The sequence below is a fragment of the Oncorhynchus kisutch genome, linkage group LG27 (genome assembly GCF_002021735.2).
Source record: "Oncorhynchus kisutch isolate 150728-3 linkage group LG27, Okis_V2, whole genome shotgun sequence".
Lineage (NCBI taxonomy): Eukaryota > Metazoa > Chordata > Actinopteri > Salmoniformes > Salmonidae > Oncorhynchus > Oncorhynchus kisutch.
In genome coordinates, this window is record NC_034200.2 from 30,072,680 (window position 1) to 30,091,578 (window position 18,899).

General features: G+C 47.7%; 1 protein-coding gene across 1 annotated transcript; it reads right to left on the minus strand.

Moving 5' to 3' along the window:
• Window positions 1–851: 851 nt before the first annotated feature.
• LOC109871817 (phosducin-like) lies at window positions 852–14,927 on the minus strand. The gene is made up of 3 exons (XM_020462834.2): window positions 14,882–14,927; window positions 14,506–14,639; window positions 852–1,335 (listed from the first exon to the last, which is right to left on the minus strand). The coding sequence occupies exons 1-3, from the start codon at window positions 14,922–14,924 to the stop codon at window positions 868–870; spliced, it is 645 nt and encodes a 214-aa protein (XP_020318423.1). The 5' UTR covers window positions 14,925–14,927; the 3' UTR covers window positions 852–867.
• Window positions 14,928–18,899: the final 3,972 nt, after the last annotated feature.

The window sequence follows — 18,899 nt, forward strand, 5'->3', positions numbered from 1 at the left end:
GTTACCTCTGGTTCATTCAGCCATTCCTACGGGGAAGGACGTTGTTTTTTGGATAAATGCCGAAAATAAGGTTGCAGGTTAACACAGGCTTAGAATACAGTATTTAAAAAGTTTTGTTCTGTCAGATAATATCAGTCAGTTAACATGACCTTTATGAATTTATGAACAATTATTATGTACAGTGCTTTATGGGCTTGTTTTGATTACATAAATGCTTCGAAATTCACAAAAAGCTACATGAGCTGATTCTCAAGGAACAAAATGTATAACATCTCCTAAGCCTGTTGTTACCACAGACTTATTTTCAGCGTTTATCTAAAATCCATACGAAACCCCCATTCATTTCCCAATAGGCTTGTTAATATTGATAAAACAATTAGACCGAGAAACCAACCAACACTTTCATTGCTTTTAATGACTGATTGGGGGTTAACACATGAAACCTATTGAATTCAAACATGAAAATATAGCACAGAATGCAATGGCGTTGAGTCAATAGTGATAAACAAGCCCAAGCCCCAAAAAGGGGGTTCAACCGCAGGATCCTATACTGTGTCGCCAATACAATCTTTAACAAAGATTGCAATATTATCCACTTATCAATCTCACACACATAGAGAATAAAAGCATTTTATAGTGATACACACATACAGTATTGAGCTGATGTCTGAAATATGTAGCTTTGCCGATGTGAATGTACGCTGCCTGTGATAAACTTAAACGGCCTTGACTGGATAGTGGATACTGTTAACTAAAAATATAGCATTTACAGCAGCCTAGAAGGCTAATAGATTCAGAAATGTGCTCTGACTGTCATTGACACCCTATTAAGACCCTTATTCCACCTCCACACCTCCATCCTCCTCATCAGGACAGCAGGCCATACTCGCGGAGGAACGCCTCGATATCGGTAGCGAAGAACTCCTCACTGAGGTGCTGTGTCATGGACAGGAAGTTGCCTAGCAGCTTGCCTGCCTTGTACACCAGAATGGTGGGCAGCACGTTGTCTGAGAAGCGCTCGCCGGCACCTGTTGCAGCCGCCTGGATGTGGCAGAACTTGATGCTGGTGTACTCTGTGGCCAGGCAGTCCAGGCAGGAATTGAGTGCCTCGCAACCTTTGACCCCGTCCTCGTAGATTAGTACGATCACCAGGGTGAGCCGGTGCGCCTTCTCAATGACCTCCAGGAAGGCCTCGGCGCTGTCCAACTCCACCACACTGTCGAACTTAGGGCCAAAGCTGAGACGCTTGTGCATCTCCTTCATGCACTGCTGTCGATTCTTGCGCAGGCACTTCTCATCCTCCTCTGCGATCATTTCATACTCCTGGACACTCATCTGTATGGAGACAAATGGGGTGATGGAAGCTGAGTCAAGGCTCATGTCTAGGATGTATAGGGGTCTGAAACAGAAATATAATTGACTTCAATGGAGGGTCTAGTCATTTTATTTCTATGGGTTAAAATAGGTCAAGTAAACATGTTATGATTCTCACAGGAGCTTGTATGTTGTGGTTGAACACTGACTGACCGTGTGGTTGAACACTGACTGACCGTGTGGTTGAACACTGACTGACCGTGTGGTTGAACACTGACTAACCGTGTGGTTGAACACTGACTGACCGTGTGGTTGAACACTGACTGACCGTGTGGTTGAACACTGACTGACCGTGTGGTTGAACACTGACTGACCGTGTGGTTGTGGTTGAACACTGGCTGACCGTGTGGTTGAACACTGACTGACCGTGTGGTTGAACACTGACTGACCATGTGGTTGTGTTTGAACACTGACTGACCGTGTGGTTGTGTTTGAACACTGACTGACCGTGTGGTTGTGTTTGAACACTTACTGACCTTGTGGTTGTGGTTGAACACTTACTGACCGTGTGGTTGTGGTTGAACACTGACTGACCGTGTGGTTGTGGTTGAACACTGACTGACCGTGTGGTTGTGGTTGAACACTGACTGACCGTGTGGTTGTGTTTGAACACTGACTGACCGTGTGGTGGTGGTTGAACACTGACTGACCGTGTGGTTGTGGTTGAACACTGACTGACCGTGTGGTTGTGGTTGAACACTGACTGACCGTGTGGTGGTGGTTGAACACTGACTGACCGTGTGGTGGTTGAACACTGACTGACCGTGTGGTTGTGGTTGAACACTGACTGACCGTGTGGTGGTGGTTGAACACTGACTGACCGTGTGGTTGTGGTTGAACACTGACTGACCGTGTGGTGGTGGTTGAACACTGACTGACCGTGTGGTGGTGGTTGAACACTGACTGACCGTGTGGTTGTGGTTGAACACTGACTGACCGTGTGGTGGTAGTTGAACACTGACTGACCGTGTGGTGGTGGTTGAACACTGACTGACCGTGTGGTGGTGGTTGAACACTGACTGACCGTGTGGTTGTGGTTGAACACTGACTGACCGTGTGGTTGTGGTTGAACACTGACTGACCGTGTGGTTGTGGTTGAACACTGACTGACCGTGTGGTGGTGGTTGAACACTGACTGACCGTGTGGTTGTGGTTGAACACTGACTGACCGTGTGGTGGTGGTTGAACACTGACTGACCGTGTGGTGGTGGTTGAACACTGACTGACCGTGTGGTTGTGGTTGAACACTGACTGACCGTGTGGTTGTGGTTGAACACTGACTGACCGTGTGGTTGTGGTTGAACACTGACTGACCGTGTGGTGGTGGTTGAACACTGACTGACCGTGTGGTTGTGGTTGAACACTGACTGACCGTGTGGTTGTGTTTGAACACTGACTGACCGTGTGGTTGTGTTTGAACACTGACTGACCGTGTGGTTGTGTTTGAACACTGACTGACCGTGTGGTGGTGGTTGAACACTGACTGACCGTGTGGTTGTGTTTGAACACTGACTGACCGTGTGGTTGTGGTTGAACACTGACTGACCGTGTGGTGGTGGTTGAACACTGACTGACCGTGTGGTTGTGTTTGAACACTGACTGACCGTGTGGTGGTGGTTGAACACTGACTGACCGTGTGGTGGTTGAACACTGACTGACCGTGTGGTGGTGGTTGAACACTGACTGGCCGTGTGGTGGTGGTTGAACACTGACTGACCGTGTGGTGGTGGTTGAACACTGACTGACCGTGTGGTGGTGGTTGAACACTGACTGACCGTGTGGTGGTGGTTGAACACTGACTGACCGTGTGGTTGTGGTTGAACACTGACTGACCGTGTGGTTGTGGTTGAACACTGACTGACCGTGTGGTTGTGGTTGAACACTGACTGACCGTGTGGTTGAACACTGACTGACCGTGTGGTTGTGGTTGAACACTGACTGACCGTGTGGTTGTGGTTGAACACTGACTGACCGTGTGGTGGTGGTTGAACACTGACTGACCGTGTGGTGGTGGTTGAACACTGACTGACCGTGTGGTGGTGGTTGAACACTGACTGACCGTGTGGTTGTGGTTGAACACTGACTGACCGTGTGGTGGTGGTTGAACACTGACTGACCGTGTGGTGGTGGTTGAACACTGACTGACCGTGTGGTGGTGGTTGAACACTGACTGACCGTGTGGTGGTGGTTGAACACTGACTGACCGTGTGGTTGTGGTTGAACACTGACTGACCGTGTGGTGGTGGTTGAACACTGACTGACCGTGTGGTGGTGGTTGAACACTGACTGACCGTGTGGTTGTGGTTGAACACTGACTGACCGTGTGGTGGTAGTTGAACACTGACTGACCGTGTGGTGGTGGTTGAACACTGACTGACCATGTGGTGGTGGTTGAACACTGACTGACCGTGTGGTTGTGGTTGAACACTGACTGACCGTGTGGTTGTGGTTGAACACTGACTGACCGTGTGGTTGTGGTTGAACACTGACTGACCGTGTGGTGGTGGTTGAACACTGACTGACCGTGTGGTTGTGGTTGAACACTGACTGACCGTGTGGTGGTGGTTGAACACTGACTGACCGTGTGGTGGTGGTTGAACACTGACTGACCGTGTGGTTGTGGTTGAACACTGACTGACCGTGTGGTGGTTGAACACTGACTGACCGTGTGGTGGTGGTTGAACACTGACTGACCGTGTGGTTGTGGTTGAACACTGACTGACCGTGTGGTTGTGGTTGAACACTGACTGACCGTGTGGTTGTGGTTGAACACTGACTGACCGTGTGGTTGAACACTGACTGACCGTGTGGTTGTGGTTGAACACTGACTGACCGTGTGGTTGTGGTTGAACACTGACTTTTTATTTTTTTTATTTTACCTTTATTTAACCAGGTAGGCAAGTTGAGAACAAGTTCTCATTTACAATTGCGACCTGGCCAAGATAAAGCAAAGCAGTTCGACAGATAAAACGACACAGAGTTACACATGGAGTAAAAACAAACATACAGTCAATAATGCAGTATAAACAAGTCTATATACAATGTGAGCAAATGAGGTGAGAAGGGAGGTAAAGGCAAAAAAGGCCAAGATGGCAAAGTAAATACAATATAGCAAGTAAAATACTGGAATGGTAGTTTTGCAATGGAAGAATGTGCAAAGTAGAAATAAAAAAATAATGGGGTGCAAAGGAGCAAAATAAATAAATAAATTAAAATTAAATACAGTTGGGAAAGAGGTAGTTGTTTGGGCTAAATTATAGGTGGGCTATGTACAGGTGCAGTAATCTGTGAGCTGCTCTGACAGTTGGTGCTTAAAGCTAGTGAGGGAGATAAGTGTTTCCAGTTTCAGAGATTTTTGTAGTTCGTTCCAGTCATTGGCAGCAGAGAACTGGAAGGAGAGGCGGCCAAAGAAAGAATTGGTTTTGGGGGTGACTAGAGAGATATACCTGCTGGAGCGTGTGCTACAGGTGGGAGATGCTATGGTGACCAGCGAGCTGAGATAAGGGGGGACTTTACCTAGCAGTGTCTTGTAGATGACATGGAGCCAGTGGGTTTGGCGACGAGTATGAAGCGAGGGCCAGCCAACGAGAGCGTACAGGTCGCAATGGTGGGTAGTATATGGGGCTTTGGTGATAAAACGGATTGCACTGTGATAGACTGCATCCAATTTGTTGAGTAGGGTATTGGAGGCTATTTTGTAAATGACATCGCCAAAGTCGAGGATTGGTAGGATGGTCAGTTTTACAAGGGTATGTTTGGCAGCATGAGTGAAGGATGCTTTGTTGCGAAATAGGAAGCCAATTCTAGATTTAACTTTGGATTGGAGATGTTTGATATGGGTCTGGAAGGAGAGTTTACAATCTAACCAGACACCTAAGTATTTGTAGTTGTCCACGTATTCTAAGTCAGAGCCGTCCAGAGTAGTGATGTTGGACAGGCGGGTAGGTGCAGGCAGCGATCGGTTGAAGAGCATGCATTTAGTTTTACTTGCATTCAAGAGCAATTGGAGGCCACGGAAGGAGAGTTGTATGGCATTGAAGCTTGCCTGGAGGGTTGTTAACACAGTGTCCAGAGAAGGGCCGGAAGTATACAGAATGGTGTCGTCTGCGTAGAGGTGGATCAGGGACTCACCAGCAGCAAGAGCGACCTCATTGATGTATACAGAGAAGAGAGTCGGTCCAAGAATTGAACCCTGTGGCACCCCCATAGAGACTGCCAGAGGTCCGGACAGCAGACCCTCCGATTTGACACACTGAACTCTATCAGAGAAGTAGTTGGTGAACCAGGCGAGGCAATCATTTGAGAAACCAAGGCTGTCGAGTCTGCCGATGAGGATATGGTGATTGACAGAGTCGAAAGCCTTGGCCAGATCAATGAATACGGCTGCACAGTAATGTTTCTTATCGATGGCGGTTAAGATATCGTTTAGGACCTTGAGCGTGGCTGAGGTGCACCCATGACCAGCTCTGAAACCAGATTGCATAGCAGAGAAGGTATGGTGAGATTCGAAATGGTCGGTAATCTGTTTGTTGACTTGGCTTTCGAAGACCTTAGAAAGGCACGGTAGGATAGATATAGGTCTGTAGCAGTTTGGGTCAAGAGTGTCCCCCCCTTTGAAGAGGGGGATGACCGCAGCTGCTTTCCAATCTTTGGGAATCTCAGACGACACGAAAGAGAGGTTGAACAGGCTAGTAATAGGGGTGGCAACAATTTCGGCAGATAATTTTAGAAAGAAAGGGTCCAGATTGTCTAGCCCGGCTGATTTGTAGGGGTCCAGATTTTGCAGCTCTTTCAGAACATCAGCTGAATGGATTTGGGAGAAGGAGAAATGGGGAAGGCTTGGGCGAGTTGCTGTTGGGGGTGCAGTGCTGTTGTCCGGGGTAGGAGTAGCCAGGTGGAAAGCATGGCCAGCCGTAGAAAAATGCTTATTGAAATTCTCAATTATGGTGGATTTATCAGTGGTGACAGTGTTTCCTATCTTCAGTGCAGTGGGCAGCTGGGAGGAGGTGTTCTTATTCTCCATGGACTTTACAGTGTCCCAGAACTTTTTTGAGTTAGTGTTGCAGGAAGCAAATTTCTGCTTGAAAAAGCTAGCCTTGGCTTTTCTAACTGCCTGTGTATAATGATTTCTAGCTTCCCTGAACAGCTGCATATCACGGGGGCTGTTCGATGCTAATGCAGAACGCCATAGGATGTTTTTGTGATGGTTAAGGGCAGTCAGGTCTGGGGAGAACCAAGGGCTATATCTGTTCCTGGTTCTAAATTTCTTGAATGGGGCATGTTTATTTAGGATGGTTTGGAAGGCATTTTTAAAAAATATCCAGGCATCCTCTACTGACGGGATGAGATCAATATCCTTCCAGGATACCCCGGCCAGGTCGATTAGAAAGGCCTGCTCGCAGAAGTGTTTCAGGGAGCGTTTTACAGTGATGAGTGGCGGTCGTTTGACCGCTGACCCATTACGGATGCAGGCAATGAGGCAGTGATCGCTGAGATCTTGGTTGAAGACAGCAGAGGTGTATTTAGAGGGGAAGTTGGTTAGGATGATATCTATGAGGGTGCCCGTGTTTAAGGTTTTGGGGAGGTACCTGGTAGGTTCCTTGATAATTTGTGTGAGATTGAGGGCATCAAGTTTAGATTGTAGGATGGCTGGGGTGTTAAGCATGTTCCAGTTTAGGTCGCCTAGCAGCACGAACTCTGAAGATAGATGGGGGGCAATCAGTTCACATATGGTGTCCAGAGCACAGCTGGGGGCAGAGGGTGGTCTATAGCAGGCGGCAACAGTGAGAGACTTGTTTTTAGAGAGGTGGATTTTTAAAAGTAGAAGTTCAAATTGTTTGGGTACAGACCTGGATAGTAGGACAGAACTCTGCAGGCTATCTTTGCAGTAGATTGCAACACCGCCCCCTTTGGCAGTTCTATCTTGTCTGAAAATGTTGTAGTTTGGAATTAAAATGTCTGAGTTTTTGGTGGTCTTCCTAAGCCAGGATTCAGACACAGCTAGAACATCCGGGTTGGCAGAGTGTGCTAAAGCAGTGAATAGAACAAACTTAGGGAGGAGGCTTCTAATGTTAACATGCATGAAACCAAGGCTATTACGGTTACAGAAGTCGTCAAAAGAGAGCGCCTGGGGAATAGGAGTGGAGCTAGGCACTGCAGGGCCTGGATTCACCTCTACATCGCCAGAGGAACATAGGAGGAGTAGAATAAGGGTACGGCTAAAAGCTATGAGAATTGGTCGTCTAGAACGTCTGGAACATAGAGTAAAAGGAGGTTTCTGGGGGCGATAAAATAGCATCAAGGTATAATGTACAGACAAATGTATGGTAGGATGTGAATACAGTGGAGGTAAACCTAGGTATTGAGTGATGAAGAGAGAGATATTGTCTCTAGAAACATCGTTGAAACCAGGAGATGTCATTGCATGTGTGGGTGGTGGAACTAATAGGTTGGATAAGGTATAGTGAGCAGGACTAGAGGCTCTACAGTGAAATAAGCCAATAAACACTAACCAGAACAGAAATGGACAAGACATATTGACATTGAGGAGAGGCATGCTTAGTCGAGTGATCAAAAGGGTCCGGTGAGTGGAGATGTTGGTTGGTGATTTAGACAGCTAGCCAGGGCATCGGTAGCAGGCTAGCATAGGATGGAGGTCTGTTGTTAGCTACCTCTTGCGTCAGTAGATTAGTGGGGTTCCGTGTGGTAGAGGGGATTAATCCAAATCACACAACAACAACAAAAATAAAAACAATAGATATAGTTATAGAGGCCCAAGAAGAAAACATAATAATAATAATAATAAAAAAATAAAAAAATAAATATAAATATATAAAAAAAAAAAAAAATGTCCGATTGTCTATTCAGATAGCAGCCGGTAAGACAGCTAACGGTTAGCAGGCCGCAGATGGGCGTTCAGGTAACGTCGCGACGGAGGAGCCAGCCAAATAACTCCTTCGGGTAGATAACGTCGGCAGTCCAGTTGTGAAGGCCCGGTGGGGCTCCGCGAAAGCAGTAAAACGGGTCCGGATAGGTGACTGCAGCCCAGGTGTGATTGATGGAACTCAGGAGTGAGTTCTGAATAATTGATGTTTGCTCCGGAATCGACGAAGGCCGATAGTCACACGGATAGCAGCTAGCTAGCTGTGAGATCCGGGTATGAATGTCCAGAGAGCAGTCGAAATCCAGGGACATGGAGAGAAAAATTGGTCCGGTATGTTCCGTTCCGAGCCGCGCTGCGCCGTACAGAACTGGCGATAGATTTTCGAGCTAAAGGATAGCTGATGACCACAAACCGTGGTTAGCTGGATACTAACGATTTGCCAGTAAAGGAGCTAACTAGCTTCTGAACTAGCTTCTGGATTAGCTTCTGGCTAGTTTCAGGCTAGCTTCTTGGAGTTTCTGGCTAGCTTCTTGGAGGATTACAGATCTGAGGTAAATAATACTTTTTTATAAATATACATTGGTGAGGCGGGTTGCAGGAGAGTGTTTTGAAGATGAGTTGATGGAAAATAAAAATTAAATGTATGTGAAAAAGTTGTAAATATATATATATACAGGACACGACAAGACGAGGACAAAAGACGTCTGAACTGCTATGCCACCTTGGAGAGTAGGCCACCCACTGACCGTGTGGTGGTGGTTGAACACTGACTGACCGTGTGGTGGTGGTTGAACACTGACTGACCGTGTGGTGGTGGTTGAACACTGACTGACCGTGTGGTGGTGGTTGAACACTGACTGACCGTGTGGTTGTGGTTGAACACTGACTGACCGTGTGGTGGTGGTTGAACACTGACTGACCGTGTGGTGGTGGTTGAACACTGACTGACCGTGTGGTGGTGGTTGAACACTGACTGACCGTGTGGTGGTGGTTGAACACTGACTGACCGTGTGGTGGTGGTTGAACACTGACTGACCGTGTGGTTGTGGTTGAACACTGACTGACCGTGTGGTGGTGGTTGAACACTGACTGACCGTGTGGTGGTGGTTGAACACTGACTGACCGTGTGGTTGTGGTTGAACACTGACTGACCGTGTGGTGGTAGTTGAACACTGACTGACCGTGTGGTGGTGGTTGAACACTGACTGACCGTGTGGTTGTGGTTGAACACTGACTGACCGTGTGGTTGTGGTTGAACACTGACTGACCGTGTGGTTGTGGTTGAACACTGACTGACCGTGTGGTTGTGGTTGAACACTGACTGACCGTGTGGTGGTGGTTGAACACTGACTGACCGTGTGGTTGTGGTTGAACACTGACTGACCGTGTGGTGGTGGTTGAACACTGACTGACCGTGTGGTTGTGGTTGAACACTGACTGACCGTGTGGTGGTTGAACACTGACTGACCGTGTGGTGGTGGTTGAACACTGACTGGCCGTGTGGTGGTGGTTGAACACTGACTGACCGTGTGGTGGTGGTTGAACACTGACTGACCGTGTGGTGGTGGTTGAACACTGACTGACCGTGTGGTGGTGGTTGAACACTGACTGACCGTGTGGTTGTGGTTGAACACTGACTGACCGTGTGGTTGTGGTTGAACACTGACTGACCGTGTGGTTGTGGTTGAACACTGACTGACCGTGTGGTTGAACACTGACTGACCGTGTGGTTGAACACTGACTGACCGTGTGGTTGTGGTTGAACACTGACTGACCGTGTGGTTGAACACTGACTGACCGTGTGGTTGAACACTGACTGACCGTGTGGTTGTGGTTGAACACTGGCTGACCGTGTGGTTGAACACTGACTGACCGTGTGGTTGAACACTGACTGACCATGTGGTTGTGTTTGAACACTGACTGACCGTGTGGTTGTGTTTGAACACTGACTGACCGTGTGGTTGTGGTTGAACACTGACTGACCGTGTGGTTGTGGTTGAACACTGACTGACCGTGTGGTTGTGTTTGAACACTGACTGACCGTGTGGTGGTGGTTGAACACTGACTGACCGTGTGGTTGTGTTTGAACACTGACTGACCGTGTGGTTGTGGTTGAACACTGACTGACCGTGTGGTGGTGGTTGAACACTGACTGACCGTGTGGTTGTGTTTGAACACTGACTGACCGTGTGGTGGTGGTTGAACACTGACTGACCGTGTGGTGGTTGAACACTGACTGACCGTGTGGTGGTGGTTGAACACTGACTGGCCGTGTGGTGGTGGTTGAACACTGACTGACCGTGTGGTGGTGGTTGAACACTGACTGACCGTGTGGTGGTGGTTGAACACTGACTGACCGTGTGGTTGTGGTTGAACACTGACTGACCGTGTGGTTGTGGTTGAACACTGACTGACCGTGTGGTTGTGGTTGAACACTGACTGACCGTGTGGTTGAACACTGACTGACCGTGTGGTTGAACACTGACTGACCGTGTGGTTGTGGTTGAACACTGACTGACCGTGTGGTGGTGGTTGAACACTGACTGACCGTGTGGTGGTGGTTGAACACTGACTGACCGTGTGGTGGTGGTTGAACACTGACTGACCGTGTGGTGGTGGTTGAACACTGACTGACCGTGTGGTTGTGGTTGAACACTGACTGACCGTGTGGTGGTGGTTGAACACTGACTGACCGTGTGGTGGTGGTTGAACACTGACTGACCGTGTGGTGGTGGTTGAACACTGACTGACCGTGTGGTGGTGGTTGAACACTGACTGACCGTGTGGTGGTGGTTGAACACTGACTGACCGTGTGGTTGTGGTTGAACACTGACTGACCGTGTGGTGGTGGTTGAACACTGACTGACCGTGTGGTGGTGGTTGAACACTGACTGACCGTGTGGTTGTGGTTGAACACTGACTGACCGTGTGGTGGTAGTTGAACACTGACTGACCGTGTGGTGGTGGTTGAACACTGACTGACCGTGTGGTGGTGGTTGAACACTGACTGACCGTGTGGTTGTGGTTGAACACTGACTGACCGTGTGGTTGAACACTGACTGACCGTGTGGTTGTGGTTGAACACTGACTGACCGTGTGGTGGTGGTTGAACACTGACTGACCGTGTGGTTGTGGTTGAACACTGACTGACCGTGTGGTGGTGGTTGAACACTGACTGACCGTGTGGTTGTGGTTGAACACTGACTGACCGTGTGGTGGTTGAACACTGACTGACCGTGTGGTGGTGGTTGAACACTGACTGGCCGTGTGGTGGTGGTTGAACACTGACTGACCGTGTGGTGGTGGTTGAACACTGACTGACCGTGTGGTGGTGGTTGAACACTGACTGACCGTGTGGTGGTGGTTGAACACTGACTGACCGTGTGGTTGTGGTTGAACACTGACTGACCGTGTGGTTGTGGTTGAACACTGACTGACCGTGTGGTTGTGGTTGAACACTGACTGACCGTGTGGTTGAACACTGACTGACCGTGTGGTTGAACACTGACTGACCGTGTGGTTGTGGTTGAACACTGACTGACCGTGTGGTTGAACACTGACTGACCGTGTGGTTGAACACTGACTGACCGTGTGGTTGAACACTGACTGACCGTGTGGTTGAACACTGACTGACCGTGTGGTTGAACACTGACTGACCGTGTGGTTGAACACTGACTGACCGTGTGGTTGTGGTTGAACACTGGCTGACCGTGTGGTTGAACACTGACTGACCGTGTGGTTGAACACTGACTGACCATGTGGTTGTGTTTGAACACTGACTGACCGTGTGGTTGTGTTTGAACACTGACTGACCGTGTGGTTGTGTTTGAACACTGACTGACCGTGTGGTGGTGGTTGAACACTGACTGACCGTGTGGTTGTGGTTGAACACTGACTGACCGTGTGGTTGTGGTTGAACACTGACTGACCGTGTGGTTGTGTTTGAACACTGACTGACCGTGTGGTGGTGGTTGAACACTGACTGACCGTGTGGTTGTGGTTGAACACTGACTGACCGTGTGGTTGTGGTTGAACACTGACTGACCGTGTGGTGGTGGTTGAACACTGACTGACCGTGTGGTGGTTGAACACTGACTGACCGTGTGGTTGTGGTTGAACACTGACTGACCGTGTGGTGGTGGTTGAACACTGACTGACCGTGTGGTTGTGGTTGAACACTGACTGACCGTGTGGTGGTGGTTGAACACTGACTGACCGTGTGGTTGTGGTTGAACACTGACTGACCGTGTGGTGGTAGTTGAACACTGACTGACCGTGTGGTGGTGGTTGAACACTGACTGACCGTGTGGTGGTGGTTGAACACTGACTGACCGTGTGGTTGTGGTTGAACACTGACTGACCGTGTGGTTGTGGTTGAACACTGACTGACCGTGTGGTTGTGGTTGAACACTGACTGACCGTGTGGTGGTGGTTGAACACTGACTGACCGTGTGGTTGTGGTTGAACACTGACTGACCGTGTGGTGGTGGTTGAACACTGACTGACCGTGTGGTGGTGGTTGAACACTGACTGACCGTGTGGTGGTGGTTGAACACTGACTGACCGTGTGGTTGTGTTTGAACACTGACTGACCGTGTGGTTGTGTTTGAACACTGACTGACCGTGTGGTGGTGGTTGAACACTGACTGACCGTGTGGTTGTGTTTGAACACTGACTGACCGTGTGGTTGTGGTTGAACACTGACTGACCGTGTGGTGGTGGTTGAACACTGACTGACCGTGTGGTTGTGTTTGAACACTGACTGACCGTGTGGTGGTGGTTGAACACTGACTGACCGTGTGGTGGTTGAACACTGACTGACCGTGTGGTGGTGGTTGAACACTGACTGGCCGTGTGGTGGTGGTTGAACACTGACTGACCGTGTGGTGGTGGTTGAACACTGACTGACCGTGTGGTGGTGGTTAAACACTGACTGACCGTGTGGTTGTGGTTGAACACTGACTGACCGTGTGGTTGTGGTTGAACACTGACTGACCGTGTGGTTGTGGTTGAACACTGACTGACCGTGTGGTTGAACACTGACTGACCGTGTGGTTGAACACTGACTGACCGTGTGGTTGTGGTTGAACACTGACTGACCGTGTGGTGGTGGTTGAACACTGACTGACCGTGTGGTGGTGGTTGAACACTGACTGACCGTGTGGTGGTGGTTGAACACTGACTGACCGTGTGGTGGTGGTTGAACACTGACTGACCGTGTGGTTGTGGTTGAACACTGACTGACCGTGTGGTGGTGGTTGAACACTGACTGACCGTGTGGTGGTGGTTGAACACTGACTGACCGTGTGGTGGTGGTTGAACACTGACTGACCGTGTGGTGGTGGTTGAACACTGACTGACCGTGTGGTGGTGGTTGAACACTGACTGAACGTGTGGTTGTGGTTGAACACTGACTGACCGTGTGGTGGTGGTTGAACACTGACTGACCGTGTGGTGGTGGTTGAACACTGACTGACCGTGTGGTTGTGGTTGAACACTGACTGACCGTGTGGTGGTAGTTGAACACTGACTGACCGTGTGGTGGTGGTTGAACACTGACTGACCGTGTGGTGGTGGTTGAACACTGACTGACCGTGTGGTTGTGGTTGAACACTGACTGACCGTGTGGTTGTGGTTGAACACTGACTGACCGTGTGGTTGTGGTTGAACACTGACTGACCGTGTGGTGGTGGTTGAACACTGACTGACCGTGTGGTTGTGGTTGAACACTGACTGACCGTGTGGTGGTGGTTGAACACTGACTGACCGTGTGGTGGTGGTTGAACACTGACTGGCCGTGTGGTGGTGGTTGAACACTGACTGGCCGTGTGGTGGTGGTTGAACACTGACTGACCGTGTGGTGGTGGTTGAACACTGACTGACCGTGTGGTGGTGGTTGAACACTGACTGACCGTGTGGTGGTGGTTGAACACTGACTGACCGTGTGGTTGTGGTTGAACACTGACTGACCGTGTGGTTGTGGTTGAACACTGACTGACCGTGTGGTTGTGGTTGAACACTGACTGACCGTGTGGTTGAACACTGACTGACCGTGTGGTTGAACACTGACTGACCGTGTGGTTGTGGTTGAACACTGACTGACCGTGTGGTTGTGTTTGAACACTTACTGACCTTGTGGTTGTGGTTGAACACTTACTGACCGTGTGGTTGTGGTTGAACACTGACTGACCGTGTGGTTGTGGTTGAACACTGACTGACCGTGTGGTTGTGGTTGAACACTGACTGACCTTGCGGTTGAGTCTGTCTGGGATGTCATCGCTCTGGGGGTTGGACATCTGTCTGAGGAGCTCCTTCTTGCTGGGAGGGGTGTCCTGGTCCTCACACTTGAACTTCCTCCAGTCATTGATCACACCCTTGGGGCCTTGTAGATAAACCACAAAGTAGTTGAGACGGGGTTCTATATGTAATTATATGGGTTGAGAGGGGTCCATCAATAGGTGAAAACAAGAGCCGAGTTTTACAGAGAAAAAAAGTCTGCATCAGAAAGACCGTTTGTACAGAATTCACTCTCATTTCATGTGAGGTTTGGATTGTAAACAGTGTAGACCTATAAAGACTCAGGTCACTAGAAGGGTTGATATTAGTTGATGATTTGTCTGTCACCTGTTTGGATTGCTGGCACCTCATCTTCATCTGGGCTTGACATAATGAACTTTCTGAATGAAGAGACAAAATACAGTTTATCAATGAAAACCATTTTCTTATCACCACTTCCTCAAAGAGACTGGCTTGTAACAAAGTTGTCGCCATGGCAGCATTGTAGCATCACATTGGTTCGTAGGTGTGCCTGGCTTGTGTGCTGTATGCAGCATGTTGAAACTGTCAGAGACATTCAGAGGGAGCCAGGATGATGCTATATTATCAGATTAAGATTATGTCTAATATTCAGGGTTTTCTTAAACAGAGTTAATTCATGGGTCTGTGTGGGACTACGTGTGTAAGATGCTGCTTGGAGATAAAGATAACAATGTGGCATGTATTATTTGTATGACCTATACAGACCCCCTAAGCCACTAAGCATTAGATCAGTTAGCCAATACAACTCTTCAGGTGGAGCATCTAAAGAGGCCATACAACAGCAGCTTGTTTAGACATGATGCGTCTGAGTCTGAGTAATGACATCATTCATAGGCCTGCTCAAAACAATGCGTCAAACCTAAACCTTACTAATCTGGACCATGCCAATCCTTGTGATATACACACATTCCCCCCCAAAATCTCTCCATCTCCATCTCCAGTGTTAGAGCAACTACAATACAACATCTCAATTTCACCTGAAACCTTTCTGATTTGATCTCTGTCGCTACATTTGAAAAGCTACTTTGCCCCCCTAGGGCAACCATAAACCATAAAGCTTCTACAGAGCTGAAAATAAAACATTATCTTTGATGATAATGCTGCCAACACAACTTGCTAGATTCTTAATAAATGTGTAGTGTGTCAATGTATTTTGGTTTGTCTTGTACATCATCATTGTGTCCAAGGTGACGTTCCAGTGCTCTAGGCACTGTCAAATGTGTGCTATGCTGCAGTAAATTACAGAATAGTCTTTATGTGGATCCATGCACAAGCAAAACATTTCAGTGGTTTCGATAATGTTGAGCATAAATTATGATAAGGCCTGATGTCGTTTTATATTGCTCCATCTAGTGCGGACTATTGCGCTGGTTATCTGAAATGATGGGTTGCAGATTAACGTATTTTAACCATCTGAATGTGCATTATAATCCCAGAGACATGAAACATGGTCTTTAGTACACCTGTCAGAACACAGTGACGCACAGTACACTGTAAAACCATAAACCTATAAAGGGAAAATCTGCAGCTCAAACAATAACAAAGCCCTTCCACCTTTTAGTAAAACTTTGATGGATGTTGCTGGACAAATTTAACCACTCTCAATTCAATAGAAAGAGTGTGCAAGGTTGCAAGGACTGACTATCCATTATATCAAAATTATATTTTTAACCATGTTTTGAGGCTATATAGGGTTTGTTTACAATTACATTGTTTACAAACAATGACGTAAAACCGGCTTGTATATTGAGTTATGATGGGGTACGACAGTTGAACTTAAGCTCCTAAAGCAGCGTTTCTTAAAGTATGGGTCGCGGACCTGTTAATGGTGGGTCGCGACGTAAATGTATAATTATTTAATTAATTACTGGAATTTATTTGGCCAAGTGCGACTGCGCTTTCGGTTCAGTACGCGCTCTGCTCAGTTTGGTAGTTGCGCGAGTTGGAGAGGGAGATGACCGCGTGCTTCGCGGTTTACCGGATCTTTTCTCTGCAGTTTTGTTGAAGATCACTCCGCGACCCACACGCTGCAGCGCTGTCGTTCAAGCCACTGACTTGTTATTCCCACTCGCCATCACTCACTGCTGTCATGAAATTGACTCATGTTAGCCACAAGTTCTGACTGAGCTCAATAGTCATGAAACGCAAAAACAGTGATGACTTTTTGTCTCTTTCATAGAAATAACGAGGAGCGCCCACAATGTGTTTTGTGTGGGGAAATGCTTAGTAATGAGTCTCTCAAAACGAACAAATTAATAAAACGACACGTCCTGAACAAACATCTAGGCACAACATAACGGTAAACCAAGGGAGTTCTTTCAGAACAGGGCAGAATGCTTCAGGAAACAGTGCTTCTAAAGTGGAAAAGTCAGTCAACTAGCAAGGCGTTGTTGTCATTTTATAACAGGTATATTCAGAAATAAGGGAGTACTATCCCTCATAGTAGTAGATGTGAGTTTCTCTTTCAAACAATCCCCTGGCCTTTTAACGTTACACAGCTAATAGCTAACGTTAGCCAAAGCAAGCTAACTAGCTATTGATAGTGCAACCCTAAGAAACAGTACAGATGAAAAATTCAGGCCTACTGTACATTTAACTGTAGAAATGTTTGTTGAAAACACATCTAGGTCGGAACTGTTGCTGTTAAAATACAAGTAATCCTTTTTATTCTGAACTGGAATAAACTGATTGAAGCAAGATGTTTTTTTTTAGACAAACACTCACACAGTTCTGGGCTGTTCATCTACAGCAGGAAGCAGTCTTCTGCCTGACTGAGAAAGCAGTAGATGTTCTGATCCAGTTTGGCACCACACAAGTCAAGGTTCTCAAGCACAGAAACAGTGTCAATGCTGAGCATGACCTCAGTGTTGCACTATCAAAAACTGAGCCCAGAATAGACATGCTTGTTGAAATTTTCAACCAGCCACAAACCGCTCATGAGAAGCAATCCCACACATGAATGGTCTCAGGATGCTTTACTGTTGGCATGACACAGGACTGATGGTAGTGCTCACCTTGTCTTCTCCGGACAAGCCCCAAACAATCGGAAAGGGGATTCATCAGAGAAAATGACTTTACCCCAGTCCTCAGCAGTCGAATCACTGTACCTTTTGCAGAATATCAGTCTGTCCCTGATGTTTTTCCTGGAGAGAAGTGGCTTCCTTGCTGCCCTTTTTGACACCAGGCCATCCTCCAAAAGTCTTCGCCTCACTGTGCGTGCAGATGCACTCACACCTGCCCCGCTGCCATTCCTGAGCAAGCTCTGAACTGGTGGTACCCCAATCCCGCAGCTGAATCAACTTTCGGAGAAGGTCCTGGCACTTGCTGGACTTTCTTGGGCGCCCTGAAGCCTTCTTCACAACAATTGAACCGCTCTCCTTGAAGTTCTTGATGATCCGATAAATGGTTGATTTAGGTGCAATCTTACTGGCAGCAATATCCTTGCCTGTGAAGCCCTTTTTGTGCAAAGCAATGACGACGGCACGTGTTTACCATGGTTGACAGAGGAAGAACAATGATTCCAAGCACCACCCTCCTTTTGAAGCTTCCAGTCTGTTATTCGAACTCAATCAGCATGACAGAGTGATCTCCAGCCTTGTCCTCGTCAACACTCACCTGAGTTAATGAGAGAATCACTGACATAATGTTAGCTGGTCCTTTTGTGGCAGGGCTGAAATGCAGTGGAATTTTTTTGGGGGGGATTCAGTTCATTTGCATGGCAAAGGGGGACTTTGCAATTAATTGCAATTCATCTGATCACTCTTGATAACATTCTGGAGTATATGCAAATTGCCATCATACAAACTGAGGCAGCAGAATTTATGAAAATGTATATTTGTGTCATTCTCAAAACTTTTGGCCACGACTGTACAGCATGCTCAGGAGGTAAAGCGAAACAAAAGTTATGTCAATATCTTTTATTTCTTCTTCAGGCTTGTTATATTTTTCCTTCCTGTTGCTATGGCAATATTACATACACACAGAGTCAAGACCTAACTTGCCAGGGCCTTGAAAGGGAAAGCTTGCCACCAGTGCCTTAGGTCAGTCATAGAAGACCAGGATATGTTCTCATGCGTAGTTTTCGACTCAGGAGTGTGTTCTGAAAGCATATCAGCAACACAGACCCTAACTGGATGAGTCACATAGTTTATTTTCATCTGTTAAACATGCATCACCAAATAATCCTCTGTGGATGTGTCACTGTATCACTGTTGATGTAAAGTAAGCAAACATTCTGTTAACAACATCTGAGATGCACGCAGAGTCAGACCACATCCTAAAAGTGTTCTCTGGACAGTGCAAGGGCAAGATAGGTTCCAAAACT

Excerpts from the sequence above, each read along its gene's own strand:
- LOC109871817 (XM_020462834.2), bottom strand. The coding sequence starts at position 14,924 with ATGTCAAGCCCAGATGAAGATGAGGTGCCAGCAATCCAAACAG. Across the intron at positions 14,640-14,881 it reads GGTGCCAGCAATCCAAACAG|GCCCCAAGGGTGTGATCAAT; the intron begins GTGACAGACAAA and ends TTTATCTACAAG. Across the intron at positions 1,336-14,505 it reads CAGACAGACTCAACCGCAAG|ATGAGTGTCCAGGAGTATGA; the intron begins GTCAGTCAGTGT and ends GTCTCCATACAG.